General features: G+C 32.7%; 1 protein-coding gene and 1 long non-coding RNA gene across 2 annotated transcripts; both read left to right on the top strand.

Moving 5' to 3' along the window:
* Nucleotides 1-379: 379 nt before the first annotated feature.
* LOC131927444 (uncharacterized) lies at nt 380-10867 on the top strand. Its single transcript, XM_059283133.1, has 5 exons — nt 380-503; nt 6129-6350; nt 7190-7352; nt 7929-8091; nt 10372-10867. The coding sequence occupies exons 2-5, from the start codon at nt 6135-6137 to the stop codon at nt 10490-10492; spliced, it is 663 nt and encodes a 220-aa protein (XP_059139116.1). The 5' UTR covers nt 380-503; nt 6129-6134; the 3' UTR covers nt 10493-10867.
* A 297-nt stretch (nt 10868-11164) lies between these two features.
* Nucleotides 11165-13673, top strand: LOC131927445 (uncharacterized). The gene is made up of 2 exons (XR_009383638.1): nt 11165-11861; nt 11921-13673. It is a non-coding gene; the product is annotated as an uncharacterized LOC131927445 (long non-coding RNA).
* Nucleotides 13674-16970: the final 3297 nt, after the last annotated feature.

Raw genomic sequence — 16970 nt, 5'->3', positions numbered from 1 at the left:
GACTTAAAAAGTTTAAAATCAAATAAAAATATTATTAGGCCCGTAAGATTTAAAATAAAATTTTAAATAAACACGTTTACGTTTCGTCTCTTTTTGTACGGTGTCTTTTTTTTAAAATAAAATTCTGATGCTTTCAATTATAAAAATTACATTAGAACAAATATTATAATATGTACGTCAAGATTTACTTTTCTCCACTATTTCCTAATTAATTTGTTTGTTAGGTAATGTTAGTACTGAGTAAAATCTAATAGCAAAAAAGTGTAGGTTATCGAAATCTTTCTTTATGAAGATTTAAAATGACTGACTTGTACGGTATTTAGTCTGTTACCGGAAATAAAACAGTTCTGTAAACAAATGCATATTCTTTGTTTTAAAATTTTAAAATTGATAACTTGTCTTAAGATTCATAGATTTTAAATCTATGTGTAGCCCAATTTTTATAATTTTTATTAAAACTTAAATCTAAGTCCTCTAAGTTAAGCGATCTGTAATTTAAAAAGGTAGCCTAATTTTTCAATTTTAATTTCTAAAGTCTTAACTACACTAGGCCTAACTATTTAACTAAATTAGTCTGAGTAAAAAAAAAAGTCACAAGTGGTAATCTAGAAAATAGAAATCTACGTAAAATCGCCCGCGGCTAGTAATGTACGAAAAAGTTACCTCATTGTCAAGGCTTTAATAGAAGTATATTGTGATATATTTGTGTCAAATGAATAATAAACCTAAATCAATGTCTACATATAATCATATATCTTATATCAGATAGTAGGCTTTTTGATGAGAATTACAGAATGATTTTTTTATTAAAAATGTATTAATAATAGCTAGAATACTAGTAAACTAAGCTAATTTAGCATATTTTAACTTTCTGTGCAAAGTCATTATTACTGAAAAAAATTCCAAAGTCAGGTCAGCCTGTGGCACCCTCCACTGAACTTGAAAGAAGGAAAAAAAACTTGACCCGTGACCTTCATTAAAACAGAATTTACTTATGTTTCTTTTTAACTATTAGTAAACATGTGCTTAATATTACCCAATAAGTAATAAAAATTTGACAATTAATTTTAATTACTGTTGTAAAGTGAGATAAACAGCTTAATAAACACGTGTTTTCTTGAGGGGGTGTGACCCGGGTTGGGCACATCGCATGTAACTTTTTATTTCTGTGTCTTATGACTATTTGTTCACAATCAGCATGCTATGCTTTTAAAATTGATAAAGGGTAAGTATACCAAGCTACAAAACCTAAAATCTAACTAATAATTCATACTTTCAGTTTAAAAAATAATAAAAACGATCCTCAATGAAGAAAGCGTAAACATTCTATTTTTAGGTGTGACATAAAAAAACAGTCATAAACCTAGCCAAATGATTGGATTCTTGCGCGGCACACATTTTCCCGCGCCTCGTGTTCACCAAAAAAGATTATAATAAAATGGCATTATTACTTGCACGGACCACATCTCATTCCGACCATAAGTTATTACCAGTTAATTGTAATGTGTGTAAAATTGATACTTTCAAGTTTCATATACACATAGTTTGGTTTATTATACACGGGGTATTTTAGAGTTATTTGATTCGAAAGATGAGAATTATATAGAGCTACTTTCACTAAGGCGCCGCTTGCGAGACAAACAAAGAAATTAGGCCAAAAGTAGATCCGACAATTCTTAATTAATAGACTTAAATAGAAACGGATAGTTCCGATTTCTAAAATTAACGATGGCTTCGTAATCATTAGTTTTATCCCTCTACCCATTAGTGAAAGCGAAACTGGTCGCCATTTTTGGTAAGCGCATGAGCCGTGAGATGGCTTCAAAACAACAAACCCGGAAGCTGTGAATCGAACGGCCTACAGATAGTATAGGCAAGAAATTAACTTTAAACAGCAGTGTTTGCGAGCAGGATTTGCTATATATATAAAAAGCGGCCATCTGTAAGTAAGAGTGGCATCCCCTGAATCTTGCGATATAAGTTTACAATAAAAAAAATAAACAAGATAGCTGCTATAGTAAATGAGCATGGTTGCATCTGTTGGAAACATCGCTAGTCTTCATTTATTACTGAAAAGTTTTAATTCCATTGTTTAAAATCAAGTACATAAATGAAATAAGGAAACATTTTTGTATTTTTCAAAACATAAATCCTCCTGAAAATGTGAATTAGGCCTACTTATTAAAATTTAAGGAGTCACCTGTTTTTCACATTACTAGTCGCTGGCGATTTTGCATACCTAAAATGATAGATTACCAAAAGTCTTAATAATATGTAGGCCTATAACGAAGTGACTACTCGGAAAAAGATTTTTCTCCCCAACGTCTCCACTAAGTCTGCAAAAGATAGCTCTGCGCATGCGCAGTGACCTATGGTTAGGATTAGGGATATGGTTTGGGTTAGGGCTAGGGTTCTGCACGTGCAGTACCATCGAAAACATTGCCACTGTGGCAAGTTATAGTTTCTCTCCATTGCGCATGCGTATCTTTTTCCGGTTAGCATCGGCCTATTTATAATAATAGGCATAATTAGTAGGGCCTATAGATTATTTATCATTTATAATTAGTTAAGTATAGTTGTGATGAATAGTTTAATATAAAAACACAACCAAAACACGGTAATCTCACAATGTAGCATCGGACATTATCTGGTAATGTTTGTTGAGTTTTGGTAGCATTCGTTACTGTAAACCATAGTTTATTTGACCGTTGAAATAAAAATAAAGTCTAGTGATAGTGCATTTTAACTTAATTTTTAAGTTTTAACTGAATTTGATATTTAATTGACAGAAAATTAGCTACAATTAGTAAATCTAAATATTATAAATAAAGTCGAGTGTAGTAATTAATGTTTTTTTAAAGAAACACAGAAAAAAAACTTTCAGAATATTTGCGACTACTAGATTCTAGATCTAGATGTAGAAAAATATGACATTAGATTTACCCAAGCTCAATTAATAAAAGTAGCAAGAGCAATAACAATGTTTAGTAGCAGCAATAATTAGCACATACACATAAAATGGTGGCCGGAAAGAACCGCAACGGAAAAAAGCGCAAAACAAAAAGCGCAACGGAAATAAGCGCACACGGAAAAAAGCGCAAAGAGAAAAAAGCACACACGGAAAAAAGCGCAAAGAGAAAAAAGCGCAAAGAGAAAAAAGCGCAAAAAGAAAAAAGCGCACACAGAAAAAAGCGCAAACAGAAAAAAGCTCAAAGAGAAAAAAGCGCACACGGAAAAAAGCGCAAAGAGAAAAAAGCGCAAAGAGAAAAAAGCGCAAAGAGAAAAAAGCGCAAACAGAAAAAAGCGCAAACGGAAAAAAGCGCAAACAGAAAAAAGCGCAAACGTAAAAAAGCGAAAACAGAAAAAAGCGCACACAGAAAAAAGCGCAAACGGAAAAAAGCGCAAACGGAAAAAAGCGCACACAGAAAAATGCGCAACCAGAAAAAACAACGAAAAATGTGCAAAAGAGAAATTTAGCACATATACCTATATCGACTAGATGACACATTTATACATGACTGTTAGGGCTACTGTGAGAGTGTCGTGTTTGATCACGTGATTTACTACCATTTAAAGCGTACCACTACCATGTGCATTCCCCTCACCACGATACAGGCGATAATCGCTTTACACAATGCCTATAATTTTTTTGGTCAATAATTATTCAACTACTATTCTCATATAAATAAACATAAAACTATCCTTGATATCGACATTACACGAAGTATCTCTCACATTCTCCCTAGTCCGAACTACCTAGCTTGCATACCATAACAACCCGTTCCTATGGCAAAACTTCACTCTCTTTCATCCGAGTCATCTAACATGCATTCGTCATATCTCTCATATCTCTCGCAACAACATTCATTCGCACCAAAATAACAATTATGTATTTAATATTATTTCACATCATGACGCACTTACCTACCTACCTACTACCTACCTACCTACCCACCTACCCACTTACCCACCTACCCGCCTACCCACTTACCCACCTACCCACAGAAAAAGGATCGGCGAAGTTCGTTAGTTTCGTAAACTGTACTTTTTTTTAATGAAAATTCATTGATATCATTGACATATGTTACATATATGTTACATGTTGCGACAATCTTAATTAGTGCGTTGGGCTTGTATGAAAACTCACTTCGAACTAACTCAATTACATGCTATTTATTTTAACATTACACGGTAAGCGTCACCCAACTGTTGTGATGTGAGGTGAGGACAGGTTCGACAATAAACCAACACGAAAGTACGAAGGAGACATAGACTGCCTGTTAGAGAATGGACCCCATAACTTTCCTAACCCCACCATGTATTATACCCTACCTAACCTCTAAATTTCTTGCGCTATATGTCACTTCCCTCCCAATCGTTCCTATTCTACAGAATTGTGTGTACTATATATTTACATTCTTTAATCTCAATATAACTAAAATAGACTATTGTTTGAAGGGTAATGAAAACATGTAAACATACACTTTTACTAGTGTGTCCCCCCCCCCCCCCCCCCGAAAATCCCCCGTCACCCCCCCCCCCCCCCCCCCCCCCCCCCGTTAGCCCCGGAGAAAAAAGTCTGGAAGAAACACTGCATGTAGCCTATATAACAGAAGAGCTATGGTTGTTTATATCATTTTGCATTCGTCCGGTAAACCTTTCAGTAAAAAACCTTAAAAAGCCTTCCAAAACCTTTTTATAAAGAAACAAAGAGAGAAGAAGTTTTATAATAACATCAGGCTTTGACTTACACCTACTCCAATATCATCTACATTGTTAAACTGATTAACTATGTAATGTAGGGCTCAACATGATCAATGAACTAACCTTACGCCAAACCAGTTTGAAATTTCGAGTTTTGTAACACTGTTACTAAGCTAGCAAAATGGAAATGTGCATAATCTATATCATCTACACAAACACCCAACCACCTACCTAACTACCCACCCACACATCTACCCACATACCCACCTAACAACTTACCTACCCACCCACTTACCCACCTACCCATATATATATATATATATATATATATATATATATATATATATATATATATATATGAGGTAATTAGATAGGTAATTAGATGTTTAATGACGCGTATGAAAGAGAATGAAGTTTTGCCATAGGAACGGGTAGTTATGGTATGCAAGCTAGGTAGTTCGGACTAGGGAGAATGTGAGAGATACTTCGTGTAATGTCGATATCAAGGATAGTTTTATGTTTATTTATACGAGAATAGTAGTTGAATAATTATTGACCAAGAAAATAATAGGCATTGTGTAAAGCGATTATCGCCTGTATCGTGGTGAGGGGAATGCACATGGTAGTGGTACGCTTTAAATGGTAGTAGATCACGTGATCAAACACGACACTCTTACAGCAGCCCTAACAGTTTTGTATAAATGTGTCATCTAGTCGATATAGGTATTTGTGCTAAATTTCTCTTTTGCACATTTTTCGTTGTTTTTTTCTGGTTGCGCTTTTTTCCGTTTGCGCTTTTTTCCGTTTGCGCTTTTTTCTGTTTTCGCTTTTTTCCGTTTGCGCTTTTTTCTGTTTGCGCTTTTTTCCGTTTGCGCTTTTTTCTGTTTGCGTTTTTTCTCTTTGCACTTTTTTCTTTTTGCGCTTTTTTCTCTTTGCGCTTTTTTCTCTTTGCGCTTTTTTCCGTGTGCGCTTTTTTCTCTTTGCGCTTTTTTCCGTGTGCGCTTTTTTCTGTTTGCGCTTTTTTCTTTTTGCGCTTTTTTCTCTTTGCGCTTTTTTCTCTTTGCGCTTTTTTCCGTGTGCGCTTTTTTCTCTTTGCACTTTTTTCCGTGTGCGCTTATTTCCGTTGCGCTTTTTGTTTTGCGCTTTTTTCCATTGCGCTTTTTTCCGTTGCGCTTCTTTCTGGGAACCACATAAAATAATTAGAAATACAAAATAATTATAAATAAATTGTATCAATCATATTCTTTATTTTTGTTGGAATTCTTTTGTTTTGTTAACAAGGCTCCTAAATGTATGAAAATTTATCTCATTAGGGCATTATTAATTTCTATTTAGACATAATATTTAACATTCAACATATTTTTGCTGACCATCAGTATAAAAACCTTGTTACTAATGTTGTGCTACATTTCCAATGGTTTCAGTCGAGAATGTGTGATGGTGGTAGAAATGTGAGTGCCTATAACCAGCAAGATGAGACCAGCAGTGTGTGGGCAATGATCCAGCCTCACATAGGGAATTTACTGGAGGATGCTTTCACTGGTGTACCCGGGCTCAAGACTTTCTCGGACATCTTGAAGCCACTTCTAGAGAAGTGGCTCAACAGTTTGCTGGGCCAGCTCTATTGGTGCCAGACCAACCACACAGTGAGTTTAGCTAAGTTATTTAGTTTAAACATTTGTTTATTTATAAGTGCAAGACCAACCACACAGTGAGTTCAGCTAAGTTATTTAGTTTAAACATTTGTTTATTTATAAGTGCCACACCAACCACACAGTGAGTTCAGCTAAGTTATTTAGTTTAAACATTTGTTTATTTATAAATGCCACACCAACCACACTATAGGTTTAGTTAAGTTAAACATTTTTTGTATTTATTGGTGCCAGACCAACCACACAGTGAGTTAAGCTAAGTTATTTAGTTTAAACATTTGTTTATTTATAAGTGCCACACCAACCACACAGTGAGTTCAGCTAAGTTATTTAGTTTAAACAATTCTTTATTTATAAGTGCCACACTAATCACACTATAGTTAATTAAGTTAAACATTTTTTGTATTTATTGGTGCCAGATCAACCACACACTAGGTTAAACCATTGTTTTATCTACTTCTAAAGATTAATACACAATTAATTAGGACCTAAGCATTCAATTACTGTGAGCCAATAAACTCTAATATCTGGAAGCTTGCCAAAATACTCTAAATAAAAAAAAAATCTTTCTGAAGGTTTTGATTGCTAGCCACAAATTTATGTTTTGCTATCATCATCAAATTTATAAAGTATAGAATACATTTTTTGTAAATATATGGTATCATTTGCATATTTTTGCTATATTTACCATTGTGGTCTCAACCATTACTGGTTCCCTTTTTAGCACACTAAAAAAATTCCTCCCACCTTCAAAACACCAATCCTCAAGCCTCATGAAACCATTATTGTTGTCAGTAGCAATAACTTGTTTAAAAAAACTTTTTTCTTAACAGGCAGCTCTCCATGATGGAATAACTCACGCAGTGGAGAGCAGTTTCTCTGAGGTGAACCAAACGGTCCTAGCCAGTAACGAGAGCCTCAAGCTAAGCCTGACCTCCCAGCTGAAGAATATTATTGAGATGGATCTGTTTAATCTGTTGGTTGTTAATTCTTCAGGTGAGATGGCACACATATTCTTTGAAACTGTGCTTCTATACTGATAAAATAAACTGCACCCAGGTTTAGTTAATTCTAGTTGTTGCCAAATTTATAAAAGTTGAGGGAATAATTTTTTTAATAGGTAAATGGAAGCTCATACAATAAAATATATGGAAAAAACCCAAATAGGTATTTTTTTTTAAACATGATAAATGATATTTTAACCATGGCTCCAGACAACTTGTGGTTTAAAAAACATTTATCATTCTCAGGTACGCATTTTTATCACTGAATTAATTGTAAATGACTTTTGAGCACATTTTGTTAGGATTTTCCTGATCTTTTTTTTAATTGATTGTAAGTTGCCATAATAAATAACATTTCAGCCTATACTATTATGATAAATTCTTTGAAAATAACGTTTCTTGTTGTTGTTTTTTTTTTTTTTTAAATGTAACAATTATAATAATAAGGTTTGTTGTTTTTTAATGTAACAATTGTAATAATGGTGTTTTTTTTTAAATGTAACAATTGTAGGTAAATATCAAATCAACTAGTAATTTTTTTTAAACAAAAGGATGCTTTCATTTCCAGATTTCACAACACACCAGCCAAAGGATTTCTTCCACAGTCTTCCACTGAAGGATGAAACTCTGTTTGTGGCTTTGGTCTGCATGGGCAGCATTGTCCCCATCATTTTTATTTCTCTTTTCTTCATCTACTTTTATAAGAGGAGACATGCAGACTTGGAGAGAAGGTAACCTATAGTGGTCATTCACATGAGCTGCAAAATGGTTGCTTGCCTATTACCATATATATATATATATATATATATATATATATATATATATATATATATATATATATATATAGCTAGATATAGATATATAGCTAGATATAGATATATAGCTAGATATAGATATATAGCTAGATATAGATATATAGCTAGATATAGATATATAGCTAGATATAGATATATAGCTAGATATAGATATATAGCTAGATATAGATATATAGCTAGATATAGATATATAGCTAGATATAGATATATAGCTAGATATAGATATATAGCTAGATATAGATATATAGCTAGATATAGATATATAGCTAGATATAGATATATAGCTAGATATAGATATATAGCTAGATATGGATATATAGCTAGATATGGATATATAGCTAGATATGGATATATAGCTAGATATGGATATATAGCTAGATATGGATATATAGCTAGATATGGATATATAGCTAGATATAGATATAGATATATAGCTAGATATAGATATAGATATATAGCTAGATATAGATATATAGCTATATATATATATATATATATATATATATATATATATATATATATATATATATAAATAGCTAGATATAGATAGATATATATATATACTAGGCATGCTGCCCAGCTTCGCTTAGGCTTTCAAAAACATTGAGAATTTGAATGCTTAATTAATTCGCCCGAGGGTTGGTCTACGACCTCAGGAGTTGTGAAGAGGTTCCTACGTGGACAATTTTTTTTCGATTTATAGCTCATATAAGGCGCCTCTCAGTCGAGGTCTGTTTTGACCCCCTCATCGTAGACCTTTAGGCCAACCAGCACCGGCCCCCGTGTTCTGTCGCCCCAAGGCAAGATCCTGCCAAATTTGAAGCGCCTGCGGCGCCGGGAAGTGCCCGATGTCGGGCACCCAACAACTTTGCTTCATATATTATAGAGATTAGCAAATTGCATAGATAAACAAAGATTTCCAAAGTAGTTCCTTTCTTTATAGTCTAAAATAGGAAGATTCACATATATAAAAAAAAAAAATTAGGTTTGACTTGGTGTGTCTCGATCCAGCACCACCTGTCTGGTATCAAGTACACTATCATCTCAGCTAAAAAGGTACTGTTTAAAATATGGAGAATAAAAGAAGTGTTTAAAAAAATAACTTACACGAATATGCCTATTTTTTCAAATTATTTTTTGTACCCAAAATTAGCCAGTTTCATTGCTAAACAAACACAGATTTCAATAAAATATTTAAGTCCTGAAAAAGTTTATTATAGAAATTTATTTTTGGAATAGATTCTACAGTAGATAGAGTCTAAATCTAGATCTAGAATAGATCTTAGCGACGTAGCGTCTAAGTGTAGTTTTTGCGTAGATTTAGATCTAGTCTACATCTAGAATCTCTAGATCTAGAATCCAAATAGATAAAATATTTTTTTTATCGTATTGTGTAGTCTACATTTCATAGCGTACATAGCTCTAAATCATATTTGATTGAAATAGTTCATTTTTTAAAATTCTAAACTTGGAAGATGACGTCATCAGTTTCGTGCTCTTGTTTTAGTGTAAACAATAAGGGACGTCATTGTTAAATGCGTTCTTGTCCCAAGTTTATACACTTTTCCGGTTGCATAAATAATACTGTTTCTCTATATTCGAATACGCCTTTATTTTTTATTTTTCTTCTTTAAATAAAATTGTGGTTATACATTTTAAACATCTAACATATTATTTTCAACAAAAGTCCGTAAAAAGTTCTCGATATATCGCTGTAGATTCTGATGTGATGTCCGGCGAAAATATTTTGCGGACAGACAGAGAGAGAGAGAGAGAGAGAGAGAGAGAAGTGCGAACGTGGCCTATTATAGATTTAGATATATATATATATATATATATATATATATATACTATATATATATATAGCTAGATATATATATATATATATATATATATAGCTAGATATAGATATATATATATATATATATATATATATATATATATATATAGAGCTAGATATAGATATAGATATATATAGATATATATAGATATATATATATATATAGCTATATATATAGCTATATATATATTTATATATATCATGTACATATTACCATAGAGAGAGAGAGTTAGATAGGTATGTATATATATAAAGGTAGATAGAGATATATTTTTATATTTACATACATATATATGTACACACTCACATTTGTGTTCCCCAAAGTAACTGAATGATAAAAACTATGTATATTTCAGGAAAGAGATGCTCCTGCGAGACCAGTCTGAAATGTCAATGGAAGACTACAGTACAAGACCTCAGACAGATTTGGACATCACAGTGGTGTCCACTGGCTCTACTAGCTCCTCCCCCATTTGATCAACAGCGGATACCTCACAGCAGGTGTTAGCCTAGTTGGAGTAAAGAGATGTATGATAAAGCTGTATGATACTGCATTTAGATCTGTATGCCCAATTGAAGTGAAATAATATTGTTTGAAAAAACCACAAGATATGGCATGTAGATCATCTATATTTCCAATTAAACCACTATTATAATTATATTGTTTTATAAAGCTTTACAGTTAGGTGTATATACCTAATTAAGGTACAATCATACTATTTGGTATAGCATGTAGATTTCTGTGTCCAGTTATATTGTTTGATAACGCTTCAAGATACAGCACATAGATATCTATAATCTTAATTTAAGTATTCAAGTATAATTATATTGTTTGCAAAAGCTCTGTATTACAGCATGTAAGTGTGTATATATATATATATAAATATATATGTATATATATATATATATATATATATATATATATATATATATATATATATATATATATATATATATATATATATATATATATATATGTATATATATATATGTATATATATATATGTATATATATATATATGTATATATATATATATATGTATATATATATATATGTATATATATATATATGTATATATATATATATATATATATATATATATATATATATATATATATATATATATATATATATAATGACAGGGCTATTTCAGTTTAGTCCCATATTGTTTCTGCTTTAAAAATTGTTTTATTTGGTTTATGTAAAGATTTTATTATTTACATTTGTAACATATTTTTTTCTGGAGATCTGAGCAAGTTTTTAGCATCTTTGTATGTAGATTGTTGTTGTTACGGGGCATTAAGTTAAGCTGGGTAACTCTGCTTGTCTTGAAACTAATAAGCTCAGAGCATTGGGCCTGTTTTTCGGTGTACACTGGTATCATTTTGGTATATGGTTGTAAAACATGTAATTAGTTGTTTTTTTTTAATATATATATTTATGCTTATTTTTTTTTAATTGGGTATTCTTTTATTTTGTCGGCTTTGTTTGGTTTTGATAAGTCCCAAGTCGTCATACCATGTTTTCTATTCACAACACTTATAACTGATTGATGTGGATAATGCTATTGTTAAAACGGGTGAACTTCAACGGTTTGATATTTTTGTCTGTATCTTATAGAGCTATATACAATTTTTTAATAAGAAATTTCATACATACAATGCTTTATCTTAAAACTAGATAAAGGGATTTTTTTTGTAATGATCAATTTATTCTAGCCTTATGATAAGGTTGTCCCTATTCTAGCCTTATGATAAGGTTGTCCCCATTCTAGCCTTATAAGGTTGTCCCTATTCTAGCCTTGTTATAATAAGGTTGTCTCTATTCTAGCCTTATAATGCTAAGGTTGTCCCTATTCTAGCCTTATAATAAGGTTGTCCCTATTCTAGCCTTGTAATGCTAAGGTTGTCCCTATACAGGGAGGGTTGTTCAACCAGTCAAATATTATGTTGCTCACTGGTATTTTCATATAGTTTACTATACACCTGATGTACATACACTTTTAGCTGCTGATATTATGTACATACACATCATATTCTTTATATTATTGCTGTCATACTAACATTCCGTGTCGTTTGTTTTTGTGTAAGTAAAAAATTTTTTTTTTTCAAATCAGGAATGTGAATAGAAGCAGATTTAGTAGATTTAATCTCTGTGTTGGTATGGTAAAAAGTGTGGGTTTTTTTTTTTACTACACCAGTAAGTACTACACCGAAAATCTCAAGTTTGAATCCATGTTCACATCAGTAGAACATCCCTGAGTCCACCCAGCTCTAATGGGTACCCAACTCATGTTAGCGAAAGTAAAGGCGGCTGTGCAATGTGCTGACCACACCTTTCCTTCATTTGCTGAGGTCAAAAAACAAATGAACTCTACTTCATCTGGCCAGTGGATGGCTAGGTCTAAAGAGGAATCTTTACTTTAATGAGTTGAGGGTTAATTGATGATGCTCAGCTTTTGTTAAGGCAGTTCTGATGGGTGCCTGGTTTTGATCAGAAATTATTTGCTGGCCATTTTACTGACAACCCAATCACTTAGGTGTGATGATTAGACAGTAATGTATACTGTACCTTTATTGTGTGTCTGAATGCTGTATAGACAAAAGTTTAAGTATGATATCTGAATGCTGTATAAAACAAAGTGAAGTGTGAAATTGATGTCTAAATGCTGTATAGACTATAGTGTAAGTATAGAATAGACAGTAGTGTAAGTATGAAATTGATGTCTGAATGCTGGTATGAAATGGATGTCTGAATGCTGTAAAGACAATAGTGTCAGTATGATATCTAATGCAGTATAAAACTAAGTGAAGTGTGAAATTGATGTCTGAATACTGTATAAAAACCAAGTGTATGTATGAAATTGATGTCTGAATGCTGTATAAAAGTGTAAGTATGAAATTAATGTCTGAATGCTGTATAGATAATAGTGTAAGTATGAAATTGATGTCTGAATGCTGTATAAAAGTGTAAGTATGAAATTAATGTCTGAATGCTGTATAGATAATAGTGTAAGTATGAAATTGATGTCTGAATGCTGTATAGACAATAGTGTAAGTATGAAATTGATGTCTGAATGCTGGTATGAAATTGATGTCTGAATGCTGTAAAGACAATAGAGTAAGTATGATATTGATGTCTGAATGCTGTATAAAAGTGTAAGTATGACATTGATGTCTGAATGCTGTATAAAAGTGTAAGTATGATATTGATGATGAATGAAGTTGCATGAGTCATGCTCCTGATGTTGTGACTGGCAATAGAACCATCTGTTGTATTGCCTCTCTTGTTTGTGAAGAGTTCTATACTAACAACTAGCATGTACACATTACACTACACCATGTACATAGGACAGACACAACTGAGATCATTTGTAAGTAAATATTTCATGTCTTAGTTTCATGCATTGGATAGTATCTTTTATTTTAAATCATTTCTTCCATGTCCACATTTCATTGAAATGTTGGTTTTAAAGGCAATCATTGTAGTTTTTACTGACTTAATTAGGGCTGGCTACTAACATTATTTTATTTTATTAAGGTGAATCCTATGGTTGTGATTTTTAAGAAAAATCCTATCTGTGGGATTTTGTTTTACAGCTTGCTTGATAGCTAAGAAAAGATCACTTTTTAAAATAAAAATCTCCTGTTCATGAGATATGCTGTTTCAGTCTTTTTATTTTACATTAATGCAGTTCATTCCCTTTAAATAGTGGCGTGAATCATAAGACTGGGCGGGGGAAGGGGCGTTATAATATAAGGTTAGCCAGTCTTGTCCAAATTATCTCTACGAATGGTTTGATCTTTGTTTTGTTGTTTTTATTTTTATCGATGGAAATCAATTTGGTACTTTTAAAAAAATTATTTTCATTTAACGTTTTTCATGGGAGACAAAAATTGTTTTATAAAATAATTCACTTGTAACTTTTACCTTCTGCTCCCATACACGAGATTTTATATAGAAGATTTAACGTGTAATTTATCTTCTGATACGATACCTTAAATTTTAAAAAAAATTATGTAGTAATCAACTAGAAATATTTTGTTATATAAATGCGGACAGAATTGTTGCAGACTGCAAAATAAAACTAATTAAAGTATTTGATGAAATGACCACAAAGCTTTTTAAATTTAAAAAAAACGAGATTTGTGTTTTTCGGCTGATCTTTTTACCTTGAGATAGCATGAGGTCAAGCGACAATAAAATGTGTAAAGTTATTTTGTGGATGTTGAATCGTTAAGCCCTAATTCCTTTTATTTATGGGGTGCACTAAATAAGGAATTGGTTCAGTCACTTTGTTTAAATTAGTTTAATCAGTGTATTTATAATTGATTGGTTTACGGTATAAAAGTATAAGCTTAAATTTTAATATAACTCCAGCTTTACCCTGTTGTTAATATAGACACAAAACTTTTAAAAGGAAAGTTGACTATTGTTTAATTTTGAAACATAACTAACAATATTTCCCCAAAACTTTTTTTTTCAGGCAGCCCGATGTTACAAACGTATAGCTGGGTATTGATAAACCACTTTCCGTGGTCCATGCTTGCTACCTAATTCTGTCGGGGAGGGGGGGGGAGGAGGAGCCGGTATTTATGAGAGGAATGTTGGGTGTAGTATGGAGGCTTGAGGTCAAGGGGTGGGTGTGGGGAGGAGAGACTGATAATAGGGCGAGGGGTAAACATTGAATAGCTCTTACATTTTGTTTCTATGATGGTGAATGCTATTTTGCATAACAGTTTGAATATATATATATATATATATATATATATATATATATATATATATATATATATAATTCTCTTCATGGAGACCATAGAAAACACCACGCAGCTTAGCCACCACCCTCATCCCCACCTGTCAGGTGAGCTTTGGTTCACCCTTAATGCTTACAATAGAAGTGGCAGATAAAGCAGTTTTTAAACAATTTGAAACTAAGGGGAGGTAATTATAAGTTATGCTTGATCTTTTTATTGTCGCCTGTAAACTGTCGTCACGAGGGGGGGGGGGGGGAGTGGGAGGATAATCGTCCTTAACGAGATACTGATAGTGTTTTAAAGCAAAATATTTTCAGTCGCAGCATTGCTAGTATTAAATTGTTAAAAAATATTAATTACTGAAAAGTAGAATCTTTATATATAATTCTCTTCATTGTGACCATGCGAGACACCAAGACGTAAGCTCAACAGACTATATCACCCCCACCCACACCTGTCTGGTGAGCTGTTTACAAACGTAATAATTACTATTAGGGGCAGATAGTTTAGTTTTTAAGCGATTTGAAACTAAGGGGAGATAATAACATGTTCTGCTTGGTCTTTTCGTTGTCGCCTGTAAACTGTCGTCACAGACGGCTGCTTTCGTGGAGGCGGAGTGGGGAGGGGGGGGGGGGGAGGAGTGGAAAGTGAGGGTGGGGATAATCGTCCTTCACTAGCTACTGATAGTGTTTTAAATAATGCAAAATATTTTCAGTCGCAGCATTGGAAGTGTCGAAGTCACAAATTATGAATTACTGAAAAAAATTCATAAAAAACGTTTTAATAACAAGCTTTTATGTAATGATGCACTAAAAAGTAGAAAATAAATTATAGACTACTATTTAAATAACTATAAAGAAAAGCGTGGGTCACTTTAGTATCTATTGGATACCTTTACTAATGTTATGGAAGACACCCACGCTTTTCTTTATAGTTATTTAAATAGTAGTCTATAATTTATTTTCTACTTTTTAGTGCATCATTACATAAAAGCTTGTTATTAAAACGTTTTTTATGAATTTTTTTTTCAGTACTTTACATGTTTTATGTACAATAGAGTTACATGACTAAAAACCATTGCGCGCCTACTGAATATCACGTTCAGTAGGCGCGCAATGGTTTTTGAACGCAGCCATTACGTGGTCGTGATGGCGCAGCTATTGATGACGCGTGTGGTGTGGTTGGCTAGACATGCCTACTAATTCGGTCCAAATTTTAATTAATTCATAAAAAATCAATTAGGCATCCAATTAAGTCAAATTTAGTTTCAGATTGCATTGTCTTCATGTCTTGACCCACGTGCCAACTGTGAATCGTGTCGGTCAAGTAGAACTGTCCGAATTTTCACTCCTGCGTTTCCGTCAAGACAGACTTACGACAGACAGAGGAAGTGAGTTAAATAAAAGCTTGTAAAAAAAAATTCATAAAAAACGTTTTAATAACAAGCTTTTATGTAATGATGCACTAAAAAGTAGAAAATAAATTATAGACTACTATTTAAATAACTATAAAGAAAAGCGTGGGTCACTTTAGTATCTATTGGATACCTTTACTAATGTTAAGGAAGACACCCACGCTTTTCTTTATAGTTATTTAAATAGTAGTCTATAATTTATTTTCTACTTTTTAGTGCATCATTACATAAAAGCTTGTTATTAAAACGTTTTTTATGAATTTTTTTTCAGTACTTTACATGTTTTATCTACAATAGAGTTACATGACTAAAAACCATTGCGCGCCTACTGAATATCACGTTCAGTAGGCGCGCAATGGTTTTTGAACGCAGCCATTACGTGGTCGTGATGGCGCAGCTATTGATGACGCGTGTGGTGTGGTTGGCTAGACATGCCTACTAATTCGGTCCAAATTTTAATTAATTCATAAAAAATTAATTAGGCATCCAATTAAGTCAAATTTAGATTCAGATTGCATTGTCTTCATGTCTTGACCCACGTGCCAACTGTGAATCGTATCGGTCAAGTAGAACTGTCCGAATTTTCACTCCTGCGTTTCCGTCTAGACAGACAGACAGACTGTCGAGGAAGTGAGTTAAATAAAAGCTTGTAAAAATAGGAATTAAACTAGATAGCGGTGTATGCTACGTCGCGCGTCAGCTCGTATGTATAATTTCTGCAGCTTTGTACTCGGCATTTATAACGTGATAGGGGAGTACGTTTTCGTGAAGCGTCAAACTAAT

Source organism: Physella acuta, unplaced genomic scaffold (assembly GCF_028476545.2).
Source record: "Physella acuta isolate Inbredline_101_S28 unplaced genomic scaffold, ASM2847654v3 ptg001401l, whole genome shotgun sequence".
Classification (NCBI taxonomy): domain Eukaryota; kingdom Metazoa; phylum Mollusca; class Gastropoda; family Physidae; genus Physella; species Physella acuta.
The sequence above is the reverse complement of the archived record's forward strand: the minus strand, read 5'-3'. Positions and strand labels throughout refer to the sequence as shown.

What these genes read in the sequence shown, in the direction of transcription:
- LOC131927444 (XM_059283133.1), top strand. Translation starts at nt 6,135, where the DNA reads ATGTGTGATGGTGGTAGAAATGTGAGTGCCTATAACCAGCAAGATGAG. An exon ending in GGTGCCAGACCAACCACACA is followed by an intron (nt 6,351 to 7,189) that starts GTGAGTTTAGCT and finishes TTTTCTTAACAG; the next exon opens with GCAGCTCTCCATGATGGAAT. An exon ending in GTTGGTTGTTAATTCTTCAG is followed by an intron (nt 7,353 to 7,928) that starts GTGAGATGGCAC and finishes TTTCATTTCCAG; the next exon opens with ATTTCACAACACACCAGCCA.